Below are 26,523 nucleotides of genomic sequence, written 5' to 3' on the forward strand. Positions count from 1 at the left end.
TCAGTCTAAAGGATCTATCGCTCTGATACCGGCTGCATACTGTAAAAAAGGGAACAACATTGTGAACTATATTGGATTTTACAAAAAAACATAAATAGGAATCATGCAAAGTTAATACCTTATCCAGGTATATCTCAAAAAATCTCTTCTTTGCCATCTCAGGATTAAATCCCTTCAAACTCTTCACAGAAGCAACCCCTCCTAGGAAGTTGGCTTCACCTGAGTGGTATTTGAGAAATCATGCAATCATATATGCAGAAATATACAAGGGGGAGGAGAGAAATAAAGAATATGATAGAGGATGAAAAATAGAAGTACGGAGATAAAAGGAAAAGTAAATGTAGACCAATAACCCCCCAATAATCAATTCTGATTAATTTCATGGATGATTCAGATCAGGTAGAACCTGATACAGTTTGAACTACGGCCTCAAAATTGCTATAACTCCCATGGGCATGGCAGTCGAGTGAACTCAAATCACACAATTTTCAATTTTTAGCTTGTAATTATTTGAAAAATGATAATTTTAGCCTGAAAATACAAATTAAATCATCACCAGTCCCAGTCACATAACTGGTCCCCCGTTCACCCTCAAACTCAGTTCACCCCAAAACTCAGTTCAGGAGACAAATGAATGATAAAGAAAAGGAGGCTCAATCAGCTAGGTTTACCAGAAATTCAATCTCACATTCCATTCATACGTTCTGAAAAAACATCAACATTAAAACCTGCCAAACCAACCCTCCTTAACATGTTGGGACATCGTGTTCTCATACCCAAGACGCACCGGAAGTTTAAAACTTTTGTTCTTGGGCGTCGTGCGTTTAAAACAATACATAGGTTGTTTAAGATTATACCTTCACGTATTAAATGCTGGACAACAAACTATTCCGGTGTTACGCGGAGATAGACTTTCTTGTAACTCCCTACGAATGGATTGTCTCCTTTGATCGCCTAATTAGGTCCACGATCAGATGCTTTGTTCCTCGCTTGGATTGCACTAAAAATCGCAAGCGATTTGTGTGTTGAGATTGCGTAACCGAATTTCCAAAATCTAGAGGCGGCGCCGCGGTGGTGGAAGGAAAACACTTGGCCAAAATTTTCCTTTGATATTGGCCGAGAACTTTTCATCATGGAAAGTTAAATTTTTTTGTTTTGATTAATTCATAATCAATCATTATTCAAGCTAATTAAGTCATTAATCAAAAATAAATTACAAGACTTAATTTGCTTGCAACTCAATATGGCCGTGGGTTTTTTTATCAAGGAAAGGAAGAATTTTTGTTTGCTTTGTGTGCAAAAATTAGGGTATGTATTATGAGTCCTAATAGTGTATATATAGAGTGAGACTCCAAATCAAATTAAGAGTCTCTCTCCCACAAAGACACTAATAATTTCATTCTATTAAAACTCTCATATAATTAATATATAATGTATTTATTAACTTTTAATTTTAATAATATGTGATATAATAATATCATATACACATATTTTAAATCATCATATAAAATAAATATGTATATTAAATTAAATAACCATTATTTAATTTATAAATTAACTCATTGATTAATTTAATTCTAGATTCCTCTAGAACATATAAGAGAATTTGTGCATGTTAGTAATCACCACTAATAGCACAATCAATTTAATAAGTAAATTCCACGTTAACAAAAAAATGATTCCGAACTCATTATAACTCCTATCGACGATCCGTGAGCGCCGATGTACCAAAGATACAAATCTTGTTCATATAATGAAAATCGAAAATTTCGAAGATCAAAATTTCATCTACCAAATTTGGAACTTATCATATATGGCAGTTACCATATTTAGCAGCTGCCAATTTTAGTGAACTCCTTGAGAAAACAGACAGTTCCACTCTCCTTCTTTATTTAGCAATCATGCTAACTTTCTTTTGTTTCATCCTATGGAATCAACTTATAAACTCATTTATAAGCTTCCTGTTTGATCTCCATCAAACTATAGTCGTCAAATTCCAACTCCTTGAAATTTGACTATCTCAACGGGAACACAGAATCCGATACTTGTGTGACCCTCAATGGTTCAGGGATACAGCTAGCTGTGGGTTCACACCTCCGTGTGATTCAAAATAATATTTATTCTTATTCGGGTTTACCCTAGTTAACCTCATTCTTTTCATCAACTTTTTGATCAAGAATGTCATAACTCATTTCTGATTGCATCCATCGGATCATGGTAAGAGCGTCTAGTAGCATCATCCCATGATCCCCTAGGTATTACTGATAATGCCTGCAAGAACCTTCAGTCATGGTTAGCATACAGTACGGTCCCTTCAACACACGTCCTGATCGAATCTGCAACAATTGGTATATCGAGAGTTGCATATGAATTCGACAACGATGAGAATTATCTTTGAGTACTGATAGTGGTATGGCATGTGCATCTAGGAAAACACCTTTCCCTAAAGCATATTTCTTGCTCTGACCAGAAACTCCTTGCACTATTAACTCATCAGATCACATAAGATATCTTCACCCTTAGGCGAACGGTGAATCCTCGACTACAATTCATTTGTTCCTACGTATTTCGAAACTGCACCCAACCTCACCACCTGAAACCGGGACTTATTATTATATAGCTTCCGCATATGTATTGTACTAAAATATGTCAGGGTTTGAAGAAGTTTTATGATGTTTATGATACTACACAGTAGGCTTGTATATGAGAATATGTATTTGCATTACAATATAGTGCATGGTTGTATATGAAAATACAGTTGATGATGTTATATATATGGCATTGCTTGCGATTTTGGTTTAAACAAAAATTTAGGAACATCATGTCAAAATTTTTATAAACCGTCAAAGTGATGCCCTTTTTTGATTTGATTCATACTATAGTTATATCATTCAAACCCTATTTTGATTATGGTAATTATGCTAAGTATAGAGTAAGGGTGTGACACTTTAGAGTGGTATCAGAGCCCAAGGTTCTTCGACAGGGAAAACACTGCAGTTCATCCATACCTGGAGAACTCGACAAGTAAGTATCTTTGTATCCCATAGTTTATGCTAAGTTATGTGTTTCTACGTGATCTATATGTAGGTTAAGATAAAAGACCATGCCACCTAAACGCAAGGTACAAAGAGTCATCTAAGGGCAAGGCCCCAGCAGTCGAAGGTGAGGGCAGTGTGCCACGACCTATAAATGACTTTGCTCAATTGCTCCAACAACGAGTGAAAGTCCATGGGGGGCAGATACAGCAATTACTTGAGATACAACGGACTACTCATGAGCAGGCACACGCACAAGCCATGCTACCCAGACAAGGACCTATTCAAACAGATGTGTGATCGTTTTCGACGTCTGAATCCCCTGGAATTAATGGGAAGCACCGATCTGTCAGTAGCAGAAGAATTGATTAAATCATTGGAATCCATCTTCTCCTACCTACACATGGAAGATGCCGACAAAGTAACTTGTGGCATTTTTTGTTAACAAAACATGCAAGGATTTGGTGGGAGAGTGCAAGGGTGGTATTACCAGCGATACCATTGACGTGGGAAACATTTAAATCCATGTTTTACAACAATTTTTTTAGCAAAGATGTACGAGCCAAGAAAGCCAGTGATTTCCTCAATCTAAAACAAGGAACCATGTCAATGACTGAGTATATACAACAATTCGAGTCTGGAGTCCAATATGTACCATATATTGCACAAGATGACACCAATAAGGGCGAACACTTCATGCGGGGACTTCGCTCTGAAATTAAAAGAGGTGTACGGATGTCGAAAGTTGCTACGTATGGGGAGATAGTTAAAAGTGCACTTATGGCAGAACAGGATGAACAAGACATTGACAGAGACAGGCAACAGCGAAGGCAGCAGTACTTTCAGAAGAACCAAGGAACAGGACAAGGCAAAAAGACCGATAACAGAGGTACTAGACCCGAAGAATCCCGTGACAAAGGTCCCCCTCCATGTAAAGAACAGGACAGACCAGCTTGTCCTAAATGTGGCAAACTTCACGGCGGGGAATGTATGCAAGGTTCCAATGTTTGTTATCGTTGCAAAAAGCCAGGGCATCTCCCTAGGAATTGTCCAGGGAGTTCTGAGAAATTACAAGGACGCCTTTTCTCCATGACTAAAGAGGAAATGGATGCGGATACATCGATGATCACTAGTATGTTCTTGATTTCTGGTATCACTGCTATTGTTTTACTAGATTCAGGAGCCACGCATTCCTTAATTTCGGATTCGTTTGTAAGGAGACTGGGCATTACAGCAAGTACAACAGAGACACAACTCGCCATAGCCTTACCTTCCGGGCAAGAATTACATACATATCAGATTGTGCGAGGCTGTCAAATATATGTCCAAGGCCATCAGATGTATGCTGAATTGATAGTTTTGAAGATGACCGATTTTGATGTGATATTGGGAATGAATTGGCTCTCGAAGTACAGAGTTACTATTGATTGTGGCATAAGATGATCAAGTATGCATAGTAGGAGCTGAACCATTCACAGTAGCAAGTGCAGATATACCCTTACCTCTTCAGATAATCTCTTGTATGAAGGCTTATAAAATATTACAGAAGGGGTGTCAAGGATATTTAGCATTTGTTTTAGTTATTGATCCACCGATTCGTGAATTAAAAGATACAGATGTTGTTTGTGAATTTCTAGAGGTATTTCTCGATGATGTTACAGGCTTACCCCCAGATAGAGAGATCGAATTTGTAGTTGATATTGTGGCAGGAACTCATCCGATCTCAAAAGCTCCTTATTGATTAGCTCCTACAGAAATGAAAGAATTGAAAGAACAATTACAAGAGTTACTTGATAAAGGGTTTATTAGACCGAGCTTTTCACCGTGGGGTGCACCTGTTTTATTTGTGAAGAAAAAAGACGGTACCCTTCGTCTGTGTATTGATTATAGGGAGTTGAACAAGGTGACAATCAAAAATAAATATCCATTCCCCACAATTGATTATTTGTTTGATCAATTACAAGGAGCTGCCATCTTTTCGAAGATTGATTTATGATCAGGCTATCATCAACTAAAAGTGAAATCAGATGATATCCCAAAGACTGCCTTCCAAACCAGGTATGGGCATTATGAATTTCTTGTAATGCCATTTGGACTAACAAATGCACCAGCAGCTTTACGGATTTAATGAACAGAATTTTCAAGACATTTCTAGACAAGTTTGTGATTGTGTTTATAGATGATATTCTCATCTACTCATGAACTGTAGAGGAGCATCGAGAACATCTGGAATTAGTTTTGCAGACTTCGAAGGATAAACATTTATATGCCAAATGGAAGAAATGTGAATTTTGGCTTGAACAAGTAGCATTCTTAGGCCATATTATCTCAAAAGAAAGCATATCAGTGGATCCAAGCAAGATAGAAGCTGTTAATAACTGGCTACGACCTACCACTGTTACCGAGGTACGTAGTTTTCTTGGGTTAGCTGGTTATTACCAGTGGTTTCTAGCGTGATTTTCTAAGATAGCATTGCCTTTGACTGCTTTAACTCGAAAGAATGTGAAATTTGTATGGAACGAAGCATGTGATCGCAGTTCCCAAGAATTGAAAACAATTTGTATGGAACGAAGCACGTGATCGCAGTTTCCAAGAGTTAAAAACAAAATTGACATCAGCACCGGTCCTTGCGATACCAGAAGGACCTCAAGATTTTATGGTATACAGTGATGCTTCGAAACAAGGTTTAGGAGCAATCCTAATGCAGCACGAGAAGGTCATTGCTTATGCATCAAGACAATTGAAGAAATATGAAAAGAAATATCCCACACATGATTTAGAACTTGCAAGAGTGGTATTTGCGTTGAAAATATGGCGTCATTATCTGTATGGCGAACGGTGTGAAATATACACGGACCACAAGAGTTTGAAATATTTATTCACGCAAAAAGAACTGAATATGCGACAACGACGTTGGTTGGAATTAGTAAAAGATTATGATTGTGTTATTAATTATCATCCATGTAAAGCAAATGTTGTTGCAGATGCGTTAAGTCGAAAGTCCGGTTCTATTGCTGCAATGCAATTACAAGAACAAATTTCATGGGATTTATAGAACTTGAAAATTGATGTTATTCCAAAAGGAGCTGCAATCCAATTATCATCTCTCATGGTTCGACCCACACTTGCAGACAAGATCAAGGCCGAACAAAATGCAGATAATGAATTACAACAACTGAAACAGAGAGATGAAAAAAATGAAATTTGAACTTTGAATTGATTAGGGAAGAAATATGGACATATCGAGGGAGACTGTTTGTGCCAAAACAAAGAACGATAAGAACTGACATTCTTATTGATGCTCATGCTACACCCTACTCGATCCATCCAGGAGGCACGAAAATGTACAAAGATTTGAAACCATTATTTTGGTGGCCAGGTATGAAAAAGGACATTGCTCAATTTGTTGCACAATGTCTAACTTGTCAACAGGTCAATGCTGAACATCAAAGACCAGCAGGACTCCTAAAACCACTACCCATTCCTGAGTGGAAATGGGAACACATCACAATGGATTTCATTCTTGGTTTGCCAAGAACACAAAGAAGGTACAATGCTATATGGGTTATTGTGGATCGATTTACAAAATCAGCTCACTTTCTTCCGGTGAAGACCACATACACGATGAATCAATATGCTGAGAATACATTAAAGAGACGGAGAAACTTCATGGCATCCCAGTGTCCATTGTATCTGATAGAGATCACAAATTTACGTCGGCATTTTGGAAGAGTTTACATTATGCTATGGGAACTCGATTGTCATTTAGTACGGAGTTCCATCCTCAAACTGATGGACGATCAGAACGAGTGAATCAGATCTTAGAAGATATGTTGAGGGCCTGTACTATTGACTTTCCAGGTAGTTGGGACAGTAAACTACCGTTGGCTGAGTTTACATATAACAATAGCTATCAGTCAAGCATTGGAATGGCATCATATACTGCATTATATGGTAGAAAATGTCGCTCTCCAGTACATTGGGATGAAGTAGGAGAAAGAAAATTATTAGGCCCTGAATTGGTACAAAAGACAGCCGAATTAGTAACCAAGATCAGAGAAAGAATGCATACTGCCTAGAGCCGACCGAAAAGCTAAGATGATGTGCGACGTCGTCGATTGGAATTTCAGGCTGGTGACCATGTATTTGAAAAGATATCACCATTGAAGGGCATTTTGCGCTTTGGTAAGAAGGGAAAATTGAGTCCAAGATATATCGGTCCATTTGAAATCTTGAAAAGAATAGGAGACATGGCCTACCGAGTTGCTTTACCACCGAACTTATCAAATATTCATAACGTTTGACATGTTTCCTTGCTACGGAAATATTTGGCCAATCCTTCTCACGTTCTTCATTACGAACCATTGGAGGTTGCATCGAATCTCTCGTATGAAGAACGGCCGGTCCAAATCCTCGATAGGAAATCAAAAGTGTTACGAGGCAAGGAAATACCGTTGGTGAAACTATTATGGCGCAATCATGCAATTGAAGAAGCAACTTAGGAGCGAGAAGACGAGATTCAACAGAGATATCCTGAACTATATGGTACGTCAAATTTCGAGGACGAAATTCTTTGAAGGAGGGGAGAATTATAATGCCCGGTTACTCGTACAAATGATAATAATGCGTTTATGTCGTTTATTATGTAGTTATTTAGCTCATTAGATTTCACGTGATGATTGAGGTATCAATATTGAGATTGAACATGATTTTTATATTGTTCATGGTGTATTGAGAATGAATATACGTCTAAATAGTGATGGTAAGATGTGTAGGTAGATATAGTGTAATGAAGTTGGTAGGAAATGAGATGAAAATATGACGGTTTTTACGGGTTTTAGCATAATGATTTGAATATTGATCCAAATTGTGTGAGGCCGCTACCATTAGAAAGCTAAGATATAATGCTACGACTTTCATGTTTTAGGTTTTGTCCGAATCATTGTGGAAGACAAGCCAAAAGTGCCCCGAAGAGTGTCGTGTATACCGGCATTCCCTCACTGACACATTTTAGGAGAATAAGCATAACTTTTTAGTGAGACCTCCAAATGACATGAAACCAATTGGAGATCAAGCCAAGACATAGAGCTACAACTTTCATGTTTATCACTTTCTCAAATTATGAATGGAAGAGCGGTGTCTGGAGCGATCTTTGATGAAGCAGTGCGCAGAGGCAGATCATGTGGCGCCCGATCGCCGGTGCACGAAATTTTCATCTTTTGGGCAGAATGTTCGGTGCCCGAGCGGTAATATATTACCGCCTGAGCGCCGCTGAGTATAAGAAAAGGATAAGTTTCGAAATTTCAAGGCTTCTTCAACATTCCTTCATTTCCTTACAGCATAAGCTCGAAGTAAACCAAGAAACCCTTCCTCCAAAAGCTCTCTTCTTCATTTCTTTCATCATTTTGAAGTGGGAACTTAGTTCTCCATCTCAAGAACTTTATAAGGGTGTAAGTTTTCATCTTTTTTGGTTATTATAAATGTAGAGGAGAAAACTTCACCTAGAATAGACATAGTAATTGAATTATTGATATGTTTGACAGCATAGGAACGAGAAACATCGTCTCAAACCAGTGTTCTTACGCTTGGACTGTAAGTTGGCATGTTTTTGAAGTAATACATGAGTAATATTATAATTTCAAATACTTACCATTGATTATTGCTATATTTACATTGTTAGTATCTTATTGATGAAAACATAGCACCATATTCCATTGTTATGTATTAAATATGTAAGAAACTCGTGAATATTGATGATGGGTGCTATGTTATGAACATGAACATGAAAGGAAAAAGACTGATTTTTACATGATATAGAGCTTGTTGACATCATGGGAGATTTTAAGTTCACCAAACCTATTCGTCAATATATGTTAATGGGGCGTGGGGTTGCCAAAGGTTGCTCCCTGACGTCCAACACAATAGTAGCTATATAATAAAGCAAGCACGGTAGTACAGATCAACTAATGAGGATCAAGTACAAAAATGAACACGAATATATGTCATGATATGACATGGTTTAAAAATTCATTGTTGCTCACGACTTGATATGTATGTTCCTTCTACGCATATTGATACGTATAAGTGCCAACTTATTGAGTTTTATAAACTCACGTAGCTCATGTATTACAGGATCAGGTAGTGAAGATGCATAGGATGCCGGTTCGCCAATGGATGTCTCACCTCGACAAGAACCGGGACTTATTATTATATAGCTTCCGCATATGTATTGTACTAAAATATGTCAGGGTTTGAACAAGTTTTACGATGTTTATGATACTACACAGTATGCTTGTATATGAGAATATGTATTTGCATTACAATATGGTGCATGGTTGTGTATGAAAATACAGTTGATGTTGTATATATGGCATTGCTTGCGATTTTGGTTTAAAAAAATGTAGGAATATCATGTCAAAATTTTTATAAACCGTCAAAGTGATGCCCTTGTTTGATTATGGTACACGGCTTCTTTGCAAAGGTTTTAACACAAATGTTATTTATGCTGAATCTCAGTTGGAATCCACGTAGGAACACCTATCTTCATTCCTCGTATAACATTAGAGGCTCGAGGCGATGATTTTTCAACTATTCCATTTAAGAGGAAACAATTTCCAGTAGTCTATGTTATGCGATGACCATAAACAAAGCACAAGGTCAAACTTTAGATTTCGTTGGTATCTACTTGAAAGAACATGTTTTCTCACACGGTCAGCTTTATATTGCGCTCTCCAGAGCAAAAAGTATAGATCAATTAAAAGTGCTTATCAGGCCACCCGTACCATTGTTTCAAAGCACTGGATATACAAAGAACGTTGTATATCAAAATGTTCTAGCTGCTACAAAGCTTATTTAATATAGGTAAGCCCAAGGAAAATTATCTTTTTTATTTAATATACGTTTATTTTTTTGCATATGTTATAAAAATGTGTCCATGCCACTGTCACATTTCAGATTTGCTTTTTTACTTTTGTCTTCCAGCTTATTATTTGTATCCTTGGAGTTTGCGTTCAGATTTGTCTTTTTTTCTCCTATTACAAAGTCATGCTTTTACTTCATTATTCCAGTCCAGCCAAACGCAAAATTCATTATACTAAAAGCTATGTATCCCCAACAATTTGCCTCAGATCAGCAACAATGTCTACTTACAAATATTTGATTCTTCCCCAAAGCTAACTATTAGAATATCAGTATTGACAGACTTTTCTACTGTTTTCTCGGCATGTTCAGATCTATAGAAGAAAAATGTACTACACTTCGAAAACTGGAACTGGAGACCCAAAGCTGGTTTGTCAAAGTCTTGGTCAAAGACTTGTTTTTGTTGACAAAGAGGTTAATTTATTCATTTCTTTTAGCGTTACTTTTACCATTTCACATTGTTTTACTTACCTCATTAGTATGAACAGAATGAAAGAATGCAAAGCATCATTTAGGACCAAGATGTTGACCAGTTAGACAAGTTACTCGAGCTTTACGACACTTATTATGTGGGGAAATCAAAGATCAGAGAAATAACAGGAAACACCCCTATTCTAGGAACTTCAAAGCATCAAATGATCCTTAGCCGAAGCACTTACATCAGACGTGCAGAGGAACATAAGTATATACCAATTGACCACATTTACCAGCTCACTCCTTTTGCAGAGTTTCCTGAACTGGCAGATGTACCAACTAAGCAAATCAGTTGAGTATTTTAGCAACCTATTTTCCTATGTTTCCCTAACATATGATATACGTTTTCTCACTTTATTGACAAGGTTTTTCCCCATATTTGCTATGTAGTGTTATATATGTATTCCCACCACGTTCTGTTGAAAGAACTAAAAGAAATTTACAAGATTTTGTGATCATCAACAAAGAGTAATCTATTTACTTCTGATCCCGTACTTTGAATTACTGTAATTTAATGTTTATTTCGTGTATATTAGATGTGAAAGCACAATTTCATTACGTAGGCAGGCGAAGAGCTTTGATCCTTACATTAGGGGAAGAATTTTTGCAAACTGAGGCACCCTATTTGACAAAGAATGTTCACATACCTATAGTTTTAGGGATGCGTCTTTCTATAAACACTTTCTACGGTAAAATCATTATTTTATGCTCATGTTTTTGTAAAATAGGTTGATTCTATGTTACACTGCATTATATCAAACTGCAAACATTTTTATTTAACAAAATATTCTGTTATAGGGTTATCCATCGGTACGATACCAAGTAGTACTATTTTATTTGACCTTCCAATCTCACAGGCTGAAGACTTGCGTTTGTGGTAATTCATAACCTCACTTTTTATTCTTCCGTTCTAAACTTTCTGAACTTTTTATTCTTTCCTACATTCAATCTATTAATTCCAGTTGTTTTTTAGCTCAATGATGTGCAACCATTTTATTAACTCCAACTCTCCTTTCATCTTCACCACTCATTAATGAAAAATTCTCTTATTTTTTACAGATATACTATAGTTATCTACTCTTACACTACATTTTAGCAATACTAACAACGAGGAAACTTTTTGATTTATTATTATCTTCAACTAACTTTATGAACAACATATTTTACACTATTACGACTTCCGAACGATAGATATTAGTTCACTAAAATCTAAAACCACCTTTTCCAGAGTTTAATTTTGTTTTCTCCAACAATCTTGGCATTATCACAACTCATATTTGCTCAGCCTACTCTTACTCTACTTTGAATATCATCAAACCAAAGTAGCTTCAATTTAATCTAACCTTTTCATTTGGTAAACTTTTTCCTACTTATTCAGCGTTTTATAGGATACTAAAGGGAAACTCATATTTGTACAACAAAAGTTATCATTGTTCGCCATGAATGTAACTAGCTTTTACTAAAATTCCATCTCTTTATTAATGTTTTTTCTTCATGTCTAACAGAATCTTAATATTGTGGACTTGTCACTCACATACCTCTTTTTTTTTAGGGTAAAAGCTAATAGACAATATGCACACTGTTATTTCTGAAAAATTGTACGAGAAAGCATACCAAAGCGTTGATAGGCCGTTAAATTTCCAGATTCGCAAGATCGGCCAAATCCTTAGCTTAGCCGAAACAGTACTTGTACTTTTATCCGTATATTCTTTTAAATTCCTTTAAATTCCAAGAATTAGTGCTAATACAAAAAACATTTCATTCACAACTTAAGTCTTTCTGGGTAAAAACTGGGCTTAAAATGTCATATTCACAGCAATGTTTGTACCTTTTATAATGTCCAAGTTGTACCAAGTCTTGTGGAGCTGCTTATGGATACGAATTCACTTGCTTTTACTGCAACAATACTTTCTCAGGCCCAATACTGTTGTACATTACCCATTTACCCTACAAACATAAACCATTGACGTAGCTACTGCCTATTACTTTCACTCCAACATATCATTTACTTACATTGTGCCTTATTATATCCGTACAGATTACGATTCCAAGCAGAATTATCTGACGGAACTGGAAACTTGACCGTATATGTGAAATATCGGGAAGCACAAATGTTATTAGGAATGTGTCGTGTTCCCTTGTAACTGAACGGGTCGCTTACTAACTGAAACCTTGGAATCCAGATTCCAAGTTGTTCTATTAGATTTCCTTCCTTGACGACCAATTATAAGAATACGGGTGAGGCTCGATAGAGAGAACCTCGCGATCTCTTAGTACTTGTTTATGCTGGAATATTCTTCCTTCCTTTATTCAACCTTGAATGGGTATAAATACAAAAGAGTCCTAGCTCCCAACCCTAGAGATAACTACCAACCATATCTAAAATTTGAAAGATAACAACCCGATCCTAAATACCAAATCCTATCGAAAACAAATCAAACAGCTAAAAAAAAAGATCCTAATCTTTGGGTTTAAATCGTCCGTGCGTGTGTCTCTTGTAAACCAGATCTTTCGGACGCTTATGTGTTGCTTGGTCTACGGAATTGGTTATGACATCACCCACCCCCTGAGATTGGTGTTTGTCCGCAAACACAAAGGCTGGAAATCGCTCTGAAAATAATGTCACATCTTCCCATGAAGCCTCTGATGGTGACAACCCTTGCCAGTGAATTAACAACTCCGTTCTCCCCTTGTGAACTCGTTGGTCGAGGATAGCTTGAGGAGCAAGTAGCTGCTCGCCCGAGGGGAGAGCTGGTAACGTGGCTTCGTATGTTTCTGCTCCCCGAAAAGGTTTTAAGAATGAAATATGGAAAACGGGGTGCATTTTGGTTGTCTCAGGGAGCTCGAGTTTATAGGCAACCGACCCAATACGTTCCAACACCTTGAAAGGTCCATAGAAACGTGGAGATAACTTCATGTTTGCTCGTGCCGCTAGGCTTAAGTGGCGATACGGTTGGAGTTTTAACAAGACCAGATCATTGATATTGAATTGTAGTTCCCGGTGATTATTGTCATATTGCACCTTCATCCGATTTTGTGCATGCAGTAGCCTGTCTCTGATGTTCCGGAGTACCCTGTCTCGAGACATCAGTGCTTGATCTACCGCTTCGAGGCGAGCTACCCCTTGACAATACGATAAGAGTCCAGGCGGCTGTCTCCCATAGATGACCTCGAACGGGGTGGCACGCAATGAAGAAAGGAAACTTGTATTGTAGCAATACTCCGCCCAAGCGAGCCATTCCCCCCACTTCTACGGGTAGTCGCTAGTAAAACAACGTAAATACATTTCCAAAACTCGGTTAACAGCCTCCGTTTGTCCATCTGATTGAGGGTGGTATAAAGAACTGAAACAAAGTTTGTTTCCTTGCAACCGAAACAGTTCTTTCCAGAATGAGCTAGTGAAAGTGACATCCCGATCGCTGACAATGGATTCGGGTAGGCCATGCAGTTTAAACACATAGTCAAAGAATATGCGGGCCACTGATACAGCGGTATATGGGTGAGTGATTGCAATAAAATGAGCGTACTTTGAGAAGCGGTCCACCACAACGAAGATCACACTTTTTCCATGTGAAGAAGGGAGGCCCTCCACAAAATCCATTGAGATATCTGCCCAAATCTGGTGAGGTACCGGCAGGGGTTGGAGGAGTCCCGCCGGTTGAAGATGTTCAACTTTATTCCGTTGGCAAACCAAACAAGTGGCCACAAAGTCCTTCACCTGGCGTCGCATACCTGCCCAATAGAAGTCGCGATGCACTCGCTGAAATGTTTTTTGATACCCTTCATGGTATGAATTATGCAGGGCTCCAAGAATTCGCGATATCAATGGGGACGTCTTGGGTAAAAATATACGCGAATTATACAGTAAAATGCCTTCAGCATAAGCCCACTTGGGCTGCGTTTGCGCACCTGTATTTTCCTTAATCAGCTGCTGTATTTCGTCCGAGTGGGCGTGTTCTGCTTTAATATTAGCTAGAAAATCCCACGATGGGATGGAGACAGCTGTGACGCACATCGTGGAAGAATCTCGTCGTGACAAGGCGTCTGCTACTGTATTAGAACTCCCAGATTTGTATTCGATGGTGAAATCAAACCCCAATAACTTGCAAAGCCAGCGTTGTTGGGATGGCGTTGCAATCCGTTGTTCTAGTAGGTACTTGAGACTGTAGTGGTCTGTGCGAACGACAAAAGGTTGGCCCCAAAAATATGAGCGCCAATGACGGATTGCCCTTGTTAAACCCATTAGCTCCTTCTCGTAGGCTGGTAATTTTATGTGGTGTTGGGCGAATGAATGACTGAAAAAAGCAATGGGACAGCCGCCTTGCTGAAGTACTGCCCCAGTACCCGAGTCCGAGGCGTCACATTCAACGACAAAGGGCTTGGAAAAATTCGGAAGAGTGAGAACCGGGGTCGTAGTGAGGGCTTTTTTAAGTTTCTCAAATGCTGTGGTAGAATCCGGGGACCACTTGAAGGAATTTTTCCGAAGCAGAGCAGTCAAGGTGCAGCAATCAATCCGTAATCTCTGACAAAACGACGATAATATCCCGTCAACCCAAGAAACCCACGTAAAGCTGTTGGTGAGGTTGGTTGTGGCCAATCTGCGATGGCCTCGATTTTGGACATATCAACCTTAGCCCCTGATTGGGAGATCACATGGCCCAAGTATGCGACTTCCTGTTAAGCAAAGAAACACTTGGAGCGTTTTAAGAACAACTGGTGTTGCTGCAGCGTAGTGAGAACTATATGCAGGTGATGTAAATGACTTTCCCATGTAGGACTATAAATCAGAATGTCGTCAAAAAAGACGAGAACGAATTTCCGTAGATACGCTTGGAACACAAAGTTCATAAGGGCCTTGAATGTGGCGGGGGCGTTGGTGAGGCCGAATGGCATAACCACAAATTCGTAGTGCCCATGGTGCGTTCGGAATGCTGTCAGGGGAATGCTTCCGGGATCCATGCGAAATTGGTGATAGCCTGCGCTTAGATCTAGTTTTGTAAAGAAGGAAGCACCAAATAGCTCATCCAATAATTCCTCGATGATGGGTATAGGAAACTTGTCCTTGACTGTTTTTGCGTTTAGATCCCGGTAGTCGACACAAAACCTCCAAGTTTTATCGGCTTTAGGAACTAGGATGACTGGTGAGGAGAACGGAGATGTACTGTGTCGAATAAACCCCTTGGACAGCATCTCGGTACATTGCCTCTCTATCTCATCCTTCTGGGAGTGTGCATAACGATATGGGCGGACAGCAATGGGCTCGTCCCGTGTTCTAGAATGATCTTGTGACTGAAGTTGCGGAGGGGTGGTAGGCCCGAAGGCTCCGCAAGGACTGTTGAAAATCCTAGGAGGAGGTCGTGTAGCTCTTGATCCCTGCCCTTCTGTAATTGTATGGCAGCGAGGTGGCCACTTGATCTAGGGTGGTCCGTGATGTTTCCTTGTAGAGTAACCTTCTGCCCATGAGACATAAACTGCACACATTTTGGCGAAGTCCCATTGGATGGAACCCAACAGTTTGAGCCAATTGACCTCTAGGATCGCCCCAAAACCTCCCAAGGGAATAATAACAAAATCAATGCAGAATTTATACTCTCCCAATCGTAAAACCACGTTATGACAAACTCCTGCACAAGGAATTCGTCGCCCATTTGCCACCAAGACCCGAAGAGTAGCTTTGGGTTCCATTGAGAGCCCTAGACTCTGAGCTAATGATTTATCCAGGAAGCAATGTGTGCTGCCCGAATCAATTAAGACAAGGAGTGAATTACGTGAGATCGAGCCCTTGATTTGCATGGTTTGTGCCCCCTGTGTACCTGTTAAAGCATGAATTGAAACCGCTGGCTCTTCTTCATCAGTAGGGGTATTTTGGCCATCGTTCTGTATTGCATCATCCACGGCTTCTATCCAGAACAACTTCTTACAGCGATGCCCTGGAAGATATAATTCATCGCAATTATAACACAATCCTTTCGCCTTGCGTTCTTCCATTTCGGCGCGATTTAGTCGCCGGATAAACGGACCTGTTGATTGCTGGGCAGCATTACGGCGAATATGGTTTGTAGGATGGGAGGAACGCGCAACGGAACGTACGTCATATAATCGTGCGAGGCGCATTGCTCTGGGTAAGTCCAGCGGAAGATGGATGAGGACCTCTGCTGCAATACCCTCTTGTAGTCCGCTAATGAAAAGTTCCACTAGCTGATCTTGTGATAGGTTGGTCGTCCTTGCCATTAATTGTTCGAATTTTTTCTGGTAGTCTTCCACGGAACTCGTCTGTCTCAATTTAGAGAGTTCTCCCAATTTAGTGCAGCGTAGGATTGGGCCGAAACGTAAGTGGCATTGCTCCTTGAATTCATTCCACGTCATGTTGGGGCTGTTCTCTTCTACCTTTAGGAACCATAATTGCGCATCCCCCTCCAAATGAAATGCTGCGATCCCTACTCGGTCGTGGATCGGTGTGTTCTGATGTCGGAAGAGAAATTCACAGTGGGTGAGACACCCGAGTGGATCAGCAAGCCCATCATATCGGGGAAGGTCTAGCCGTGTATAGCGCTGTCCGCCGAAAAAATTTTCTCCCCTCTCGGGTCCGCCGCGTCGAGGATCGTTTGAGCCCCTCACGTTACTGTCAACATCATTATTTTGCAGGGATTTTGTTTGAACCGCCGCCAAGGAGAGGGAAAGCTCTTCCAGTTGTTTCCGAAATCCTTGCTGAATCAGGTCCTGTGCCTTCTTGTCCTCTATGTACATTTTCATGAATGCATCCAGTTGTTTCGAAATGGCCGAATCACCCATTACACCCTGCTCTGATACCACTTTGTCGTGTTCCCTTGTAACTAATCGTGTAACGGGTCGCTTACTAACTGAAACCTTGGAATCCAGATTCCAAGTTGTTTTATTAGATTTCCTTCCTTTGACAACCAATTATAAGAATACGGGTGAGGCTCGATAGAGAGAACTTCGCGATCTCTTAGTACTTGTTTATGCTGGAAAATTCTTACTTCCCTTGTTCAACCTTGAATGGGTATAAATACAAAAGAGTCCTAGCTCCCAACCCTAGAGATAACTACCAACCATATCCAAAATTTGAAAAGATAACAACCCAATCCTAAATACCAAATCCTATCGAAAACAAATCAAACAACTAAAAAAAAAAGATCCAAATATTTGGGTTTAAATCGGCCGTGCGTGTGTCTCTTGTAAACCAGATCTTTCGGCCGCTTATGTGTTGCTTGGTCTGCGGAATTGGTTATGACAGAATGACAGGCGAAGAGCTCATTGAAGCAGCCCAAGAGGTATATTCAGTTGCGAACATTTCAATTCAATAAATGACGCATACATCCTTTTAACATTTATTTTCCTCATCTAAAACAAGGAAGAGATTTTAGTCCCAACTCCGTTAATGAAAAATTCAAAGATTGTCAATTTCTTTTCCAAGTTAGGACATCAAGGAATGAAACAAGAGGGAGAATATTCGTGCGAAATACCGTCATAGCTTGTCTTCCATCAGATGAATCATCGTCACTGTCACGCAGTGCAGAGGAAAAGAGCTTGCCTTCACATGTTCAAAAAGAGTTGCTGACCAGCATACCCATGCCTGAATCTCAGGCAAGCACTTCAACCACACATAAAGCGCATATTCCAGCCGCTACGGCTGAGCACCTAGTCAATGCAGGCAGCAAAAGAAGCTTCGACCTCAAATGAGATATAACACAGAAAAGCCCAAAACATGCGAAAATGACTAAGGTACTCATATTGTGTGTACTTTTAAAATTTCTTTGATTGTAATTTCTTAAATATGTTATTATCCAAATGATTTACATGTCCAGGCTCTTCTGAAACATATACACTGGAATGAATAAAAAAAATGGGTTTCTATATAAAATATATCTACTACTTACCTTAGCAAAGAAGCAATCAAATCGATGTCGTGTCTAAAATTTATCAGGAAATGACCTCACCGATCAGGTATGCTAATATACTGGCCGACTTGTATATTTAATTCCATGAAACAGCAAATGGTTCAAGATCAAACATTTAAAGGGGATTTATTTATTCAAGTCCGTGCAATTTCATTTTTTTCCCCAAAATTCTTTTCATTTATGTCCAGAAAATTCCATTTCTTACATCATATTTTCATAGTGTTGAGTAAGACAGCCGATCATGTCCTCACATTTAGAGATAGAAATGATCAAAGTGTGTACCAACTGCGTAAAAGGCCACAAAACGCTAATGCAAGTACATAGACTAATTCCGAGTGAAAAGAGGGTCTTCCAATCCATTTACAATTAGTGTGTGGGAATTATTTTCTTTTAAAAATAGTGAAATGCAAATAATCAAAAGAAGATATTGGTGTTTACAAGGAGTAAAATAAGTGTCACAGTACACGATTTGAAAACGGCGGGAGTGGAAGAAGCCCAAAATCAACCCAAGAAAACATGTAATTCAAATTTTGTCTCACCCCTATAATACAAGAACTTCAAACTAACAAATCTAGATCAAAAACAATTTTTTTTTTATGGCGAAGGATTCTGCAACCGTTATCCTATTTCTCAAATATTATAAATCACCATGTTTCAAATATCTGGGCATGCTATCGTTAGTGTTAACAAGCAGCAACCAGCAGAGATTAATGAACCATTATCTAGTATCTTAATCACAAACACAATACAGACAGGAAATTCATGGAAATGTGACGTGGAAACATATAAAATCAGTATTCACCACAACCAAGGAGTAAATAGCTGATCGCAAAAAAATTCAGATACTGCATAAAAAATTCACCAGAAACGACCTTTCGTGTAACACAGCCCACAAATTTTGGTCTGTAAAGTCACTTTAACTCCATAGTTCAATAGTCAAGAAAAATGACAAAATTCTTCAATAACATAAGAGCAGAGAAGAAAATTTTACATTCCAAAGCCAAGAAGAACTCGTATTTTGTGGAAAATAAGATCCCTATAAAACAGAAGGTCATGGCACCTGTTGAAGTGATTTTTGATAGAGCCTAATCGAAAAATAGAAGGAAAATAATACCTTAACAAGTTTCTTGTTTCATAACATAATATCTTAATGTTACTATCAACATTCTTAACTTACAGAGGTATCAGCTAATGTTTGATCATCATCATTTATCACAACCACTAAAAGAAATTACCTCACCACCATTTGTTCCTTTCCACACACCTGATCGAGTACGATGGTCCTCCCATGCATATTGGCCACTCCTGTTTTGATATAAGTAGCAAACCATAATATTTAATACAGCAAAAAGAAATTCATTCTTTTGGCACAACTACCAAGAGAGGAATACTAATGACAGACATACCCACATGACAATTTAGTACTACTTCTCAAGGATATGAGTGTCATCATTATTTTGAGTCTACATGATTAAATCCCACCATGAAAGCAATCGAAAAGTTTCCAGAATCCTTATTCTATAAATCAATGGAAACAACAGCCTCCAAACATCTTTCTTAAAGTTTAGAAGCTTAACACCATTGCTTGACATTTTGATCAAACAACAGATAACTTCCATTTTATGTCATGGTAATGACCCTTCAAAAAGAATGATTCATAAATAATAATGAGATGGTCACTGTAACACTGATCATAGAACCTCATCACCTTAAGTGGTGAAGGCATTGATATTTTCTTCAAACATGCTTTTTCTTGGATGACTAACTTGTGAAAGTGAGGAACAGACTGGTCATTACCAAGGTTCAGTTTTATACAGAAAACAGCTACCGAATAACTGAATGGATTACTATACGGTGCAGCTCAATTGACATGAGTAACTAACGGATACCAAACAAGATCAACGAGAACATAACATTACCCTACCATGTAAGTGACTGAAGAACAACCTAATTCAACCTCGATTAGCATACTTATTCCATTGATCCCATTTATATAAAACACCGAAAACATTCCAGGTCTAGGAACTAAGTGCCCACAGTTTGTTTTCCCACTTTAGTGGTTCCTGTGTCAGTAGCCTAATCTAGAGAAATAATGGGCTTGGCCACATAATAGATTGAGAATTAAAACCCATGACCCCATGCAGTATTATATCTAAAGCTAAACATGGGGATGATTAGTTGCTGTCTGTAGAGAGGAAAATGAGGGTAAAACAAACATAGATAACATTGAAAGAGAATTGAATTTATTGGAAACTTAAGCACCACAGTTTTCTAACATATTTGGCAGACGACAATCAGTATCATGTTATATCTCACTTTGGCACCATTTATTCTTAAAATTTTATGAGATACCAGTTGTGATTCCAAAAACTACACCACCTACTGCTAATCAGACATGATAAAAACACAGGATTATGTCACTCTTGAAAATATAAATAAAAGGTGTTTTAAGCCTACCTATTCATCCGGCATAGAAACGGTAAATCAAGAACTGTTCCGCTATGACACGCATCTATTATTGCATGAAGCTTAACACCGTGAGGTAGAGGTCTCACAATAGATGTATTAATCTCATCATCTACAATCATACCCTGTGTTTCAAAGTCAAGAGGACACAAGGTTTCATCATATCCATCAACTTCATCTCCATTGTAGTTCCTTTGCCTTGAACCATGGCCAGAATAATGAAACACCAAGGAATCTCCTGGTTGACATCCTTGGAAAAGCCAATACAATGCCATTCGCATATTTTGCTTGTTGGAATTCTGTAGGGATCTCTTTCTTCTTCTGCATTTGGATTGATTATGAAAGACATGAGAGACCTTTTATTCAGAATACGCCATGATAGTCAACTTCCCTTAATTCCATTAAGTGTTGGTTGTTGGAGTAATGTGTTGAGGGTTCTGGCCCTTGAGATTTTATTCCGGAAAATACAGTAACAACTTTGTTAGGGTCTGTAGAGGGTTGAATCAGTTTTGGAAATCCCCATTACAGGCAAGCAATTATATAACAGTTTACGTGACTCCACTAAGTATAAGAAATGAATATGATGAGGGCAGTTGGCGATTTCACAGAATATAAATAAACATTTCGTTAAAAAGGAAATGAAGGGAAAACAGGGAGTAGGAGCAAGAAAACCAACTCTATGTTGTATAGGGGGGTATATCGATTTTGAAAAATTCCCATTGAAGTCGAGCTTTTATACGTCAGTGCGCATAACACCAATAAGCAATCGAACTGAACAAGCTAGATACAGCCGACAGTTTAAAAAAATGTGAAGAAGCATTGTATTAAAAAATTATGAAGGAAGAAGAGGGAAAAGAAGCAAGCAAACCATTAACGAAGTGGCTATGTGAGGCAGCCATGTGGAGCCAAAGTATTGAGGCTCGAACAAAAGAGTATAGGGGGGGAGAATCAGGGAAACATGGGTGCAGAAAGACCAAAGGAAAAGCTTGTCAACAGTGTAAAAAAGAAAGGAACGCAGCAGCCTTGTAATCGAGAAACCGAAAGAAGAGGCAAGACACCAGCAACACACCTGATAAAAATTTTTGTAGGGCTCTGCGTGCTGCAAGGCGGGAGAGACGGAGGCGAAGACAACCTGAGAAGGAGAAGAAGTATGTCAGAGAGAGCCAAGTAAACAAGGGTACAGAAGGAAGAAGAAGGTGGCCGCCCGAAGGAGCCGTAGCGGTGAAAAGAAGGCGCACAAGACAGAGGGGAAAAAAAGCATACCGAAGAGGCGTAAGAACCCCACCAGCTCGCAGAAGCCGAGAGAAGAGAGAGCAGCGGCGATAACTTGGAGTTGGTGAAAGTAGGAAGCAGACAAAAATTGTAGAGGAGAAGAGTTTGGCTGCTGGTAACTGAAGTGGGGGAAGCCAAAATCCAACGAAAGAGGGAGAAGGGGGAGGGGAAAAATGAGGAAATGCATAAAGCTTGTGTAACCGGGGGATGTCAAGGATGAGGTGGAGAGTAGAAAACTGCACACGTGGTTTTGGGTCTCCTAAGCTGTGTCTTGTAATAGACACCTGTATTTGGCATCACCGAGAACCGGAAAGAAACTGGCCCCCTAGTGCAATAGCAAGCTTTAAGTATTAAGAAGATATGTTGATTGAATAATTTATTCATAATACTAACTGCAAAACGCAACAAAAAATTAAATAAACATTAATTTTATTTTTTTAGCAAAGTCTATCGTTTAATATCAATTTTGCCCATTATGATTCGGATTGTTTTAATCCAAATTTTGAAATTAAACCAAAATTTGCGGTTTAAATAGTTTTTCGGTTCTATTTTACTCACCCCTACTATATACATTTAACATCTCAAAAAAAAAAAGTAGAAACAATCTGCCACATGTTGTAGCTGACAATCTTGAGGCATGAGTCGAATTCAAAAAGTTGAATCTCTCACCAATGAATAATGTTAATTTTTTTATAATAATATGTAATATTTAAAATATATGTAATAATATGTAATATTTAAAATATATGTAATAAAATCAAACAACATAAAAAAATTCTCTAAATAATTTTTTAAAAATACATTAACCAAATTTTCAAAGTGTCAATGTTTTTCCTTTTTGTAGAGCCAGACAAATGTATAGATGGCATTTTTTGTAATTATTCCTAAAGAAGTATTAAAAATACATCAAAATTTGTATTAAACTTTATGAATTATGCGATCATCATTTAAATTAGCTCTATATATATAAGACATTGAGATTTTAGGGATTATTTTTACTATATTACAATTAAAAATTTAAATTATTAAATAAATAAAAGGAAAATATGAATATTTAGAAAAATAAAATATTATGTGTTAAATTATACGAAATAAATATGATATGTACAGTTTTAGTTTAATTAATTTAAATATATATTAATATATTATAATATACTAAATGCTATAATCCTAATTATTTCAAGAATAAAAAATCCTTTTTAACTATCACATAACTTCTATTATTTTTTCTAGACTTCTGGTCAGTGGAATTAAGAAACACTTATTTTTTAAAATCAAGCGGTAATCTCATTAAACACAAATATAATATGAACAATCCCATCAAATAGAAATATAATGGGCTTCCTAAAAAAAATTAAAGTTTCGACCTAAATTTGTTTTGTTCCCCAGATATGAGCACTTCAGGGCTGCAAATAGAATAAAACGAACTACCACTACGACTAAACACAAATTTTGGGGCCTGCAAAATTTTGGGCCTAATTACCTCGCCTGAAATCGGGGTCGATTTGTGATGTAATGACCTAAATCTAAATCACGACTTGGTTTGATTTTAGGTGATAGCGTAATAATCCCACCGCATTATGGGAAAAGGAAAAATATCTTAATAAAGAATATCAAAACTCGACAAATCCCTTAAAATTCGGGATACTAATCTCTAAAAATCATAAGTTTTAGGGCTTCACGTTTGTCAGGCTCATGCATATGCTAAATTTTTTGAAACTAATGATAGTTTTTTAAATATTTTTGTAACAGTTTCCATAAGGGCCGCTAGAATAGGAACATTTAAATTAGAGAGTGCGTTATGAAAATTTGAGTAAGTCTATCGTGAGACGGTCTCGTGCTCTATATTTACAAAAAAAAAATATTTTAAAAATAACATTACTTTCTATTGATCAGGTCAGATATACAAACTTATTTCATGAAAAAATCTCACTAGAGTTCTCGTGAAAAAGATGTCAAGTTGTGAAAAAACTATAGTTTGAAATACTGTTTAGTTGTACAGTTGTAGGCTTAAACATAGCTTATATTATTGGATAATCATTTAAATGTTTCACGTGAGTGGTAGTGGGTCAATGTACACTTTTTTTTAAAAAAAAAATCAATCATATTTTTCTGATAAAAATTACAAGTCATTTGTGATAAGAACAGTTGACTTTACTGGAAAATACATGTTGTTAGGCATAAAAAAATTTGATTATTTTATTAAGTTTAACAGCTTTAATCTCTAATACACGATCATTGAAAGAGTTAATTAATATAAAAGTATGGAAAATATTGAAAATGTGTGTATCAGATTTTAAGTATTGTATGCAGGTGTCGTAACACATATCCACAGCATGTCGTGAAATATATTAATTAAAGACATAAATAAACTTTATGAATAAAATAAGACATAATTGATCATCCACAAGTATAACTACTTGTACAGTGCTTTGAGACAAAATATTTACTAGAAAATCGTAAATAGTTTACAAAACCAATATTAGAAAAATTACGAAAAACGTTATTTCTTAACATGTAAATGAAATAAATTGCATCATAAATAAACAAAAACAAAGCCATAGATGCAACAATTGTATCGCAAAAACCTGGAGCCACAAATAATTCTTCAACCAACACTTTACATGAGTGTTATCTTCGAGTATCTCCAACACTTCATGGCAACACTACAAACTTCGTGATTCGATCAAGCAAAATCTTCATTGATGTAATTTTTTGTTCATCCTACGGTGTTTCACTACTCTCCTTCGACTCTAAAAACAAAACCCACAAGAGCAATGATCCCATTTTTATATACTTAATTCCTATATCCTAGAGTTTATTCCTTGTATATAATCCTACACAAATATGGAAATAAAAATTTCATTAGGGAATAAACTTTTTTTTAATAATGGTATAATATCTAGAGATAAACATCAATATTAAAGAAAATTTTATTAGTCTAGAAAGGAAAAACTAATATTTTAATATCCCAATATTAACAACAAGGAAAAATTAATTAAGGAATAAGGTATTTCATTCAATCTCCCCATTTTGGGATCTTTTTACTATTTTTGGGTTTATTGACAAAACATTCAAAAATAATACTATCTTCCGGATATACATTATCTCCTCCGTGTAATAACTCCCTCTAAGTTAGATAGTTTTCTCCCCCTGAATTTAGACATATGAGTGCAGCGTTGTTAAATAGGTGTTGTAACACGTAAACCAGTACATTCAGAAATTTTATAAACAGAACATGATAAATGATCTTATAGGGCTAAAAACTCATAGATAGAAAAATCAAAAAAAACTAAGGAGCTTCTCCAACATTATCTTGATCATGATCAAATAAACTACGGAGTATGTCCAGTAGTATCATGATCATCATCAAGATCAACATCAGACTCAATCCATTTTTGCATCAGCAGCAGCTTCGGCTTCGGCTTCTACTCCCTTTTTTTGTTCAGCTAAGGAATGACACAAACTTCCAACAACAACTCATACTCGGCCACTTGGGCTTAATAGAACTCCATGACCTCTCGTGCAGTCTGAATTTGTTATCGGATAAAATCTATTTGAGCTTGAATATGAGAGGTAGAGAACATAACCTACTTAGAAGGTTTTCCCCCGAAACAGATTTAGCTTCAAATGGTTTGATTCCAAATGCTGAAGCACAAATGTTGCCAACATCCTAGGCAACACTAAGCTCAAACTAGGAAAGATCAACCTTTCTGTTTCCATTGAAATATGCAGGTACAATCTTCAGTTGTTCACCCGCATCAGACAGTTCTTCATCAATATGCTTGAAAATCCTTGGGATTCAAAAATTTCATAGATCAAAGAGGGAAAATATAGATTGGTTGATTTGAAGCCTCCATATGTAAGCTTCAAAACATTATTGAATACTATCTGGCCAAAATTGAAAGTGATACTACCAGTACAAATCATGTAGAGAACAATGGCCTGAGGTTTAATAACCACCGTAGTGTTGGTAGAGGGAGTCCAGTTTTTATTGCGGTCTCGTGCAAAACATAATACAATGAAGTTAAATTTGCTTCAGACATCCATTTGGGATGATCTGGAAACATCTTTGTTATACCTCCAGTGAGAACATCTGTATTGACATTGAAATCAGGTGACTTCCTCGTCTTTTTCTCCAGCAGGGGTGTTTTAGAAGACATTTATGACTTCAGGATTAAAATATAAAATCCTGTCATGGACATACACCCTGCCAAACTTCACTGATATTTCATCTCTAGCACTGGACAGGAGATTGGAGTAAAATTCCAGAACATATCTTCTGGCATAATATGTAGTCGCAGAGCTTACAATAGCCAACATTCCTCATTTTTCGAAGAAAACAGTCAGATTTTGTTGTCCATACCTCCACATCAATATTTTTTGTTCAATAAATTATCTACTGATTTACAGTGGCCACAAAGCTAAAGAAACTTCAG

At 37.6% G+C, this 26,523-nt stretch overlaps 1 protein-coding gene and 1 long non-coding RNA gene across 3 annotated transcripts; one reads left to right on the plus strand and one right to left on the minus strand.

Moving 5' to 3' along the window:
* Window positions 1-10,346: 10,346 nt before the first annotated feature.
* LOC142523098 (uncharacterized) lies at window positions 10,347-12,538 on the plus strand. 2 transcript variants are annotated; one of them, XR_012814580.1, is made up of 4 exons: window positions 10,347-10,895; window positions 10,995-11,116; window positions 12,273-12,356; window positions 12,466-12,538. It is a non-coding gene; the product is annotated as an uncharacterized LOC142523098 (long non-coding RNA). The 2 variants fall into 2 exon arrangements; XR_012814581.1 differs by lacking the exons at window positions 10,347-10,895; window positions 10,995-11,116 and adding an exon at window positions 11,807-12,128.
* Window positions 12,539-12,585: 47 nt separating this feature from the next.
* LOC142521918 (uncharacterized) lies at window positions 12,586-26,407 on the minus strand. The gene is made up of 8 exons (XM_075625092.1): window positions 26,292-26,407; window positions 25,794-25,878; window positions 22,076-22,368; window positions 21,882-21,944; window positions 20,804-21,133; window positions 19,582-19,651; window positions 17,426-18,086; window positions 12,586-17,391 (listed from the first exon to the last, which is right to left on the minus strand). The coding sequence occupies exons 1-7, from the start codon at window positions 26,405-26,407 to the stop codon at window positions 18,042-18,044; spliced, it is 1,002 nt and encodes a 333-aa protein (XP_075481207.1). The 3' UTR covers window positions 12,586-17,391; window positions 17,426-18,041.
* Window positions 26,408-26,523: the final 116 nt, after the last annotated feature.

The sequence above is a fragment of the Primulina tabacum genome, chromosome 13 (genome assembly GCF_025594145.1).
Source record: "Primulina tabacum isolate GXHZ01 chromosome 13, ASM2559414v2, whole genome shotgun sequence".
In the NCBI taxonomy this organism is placed as follows: Eukaryota; Viridiplantae; Streptophyta; class Magnoliopsida; order Lamiales; family Gesneriaceae; genus Primulina; species Primulina tabacum.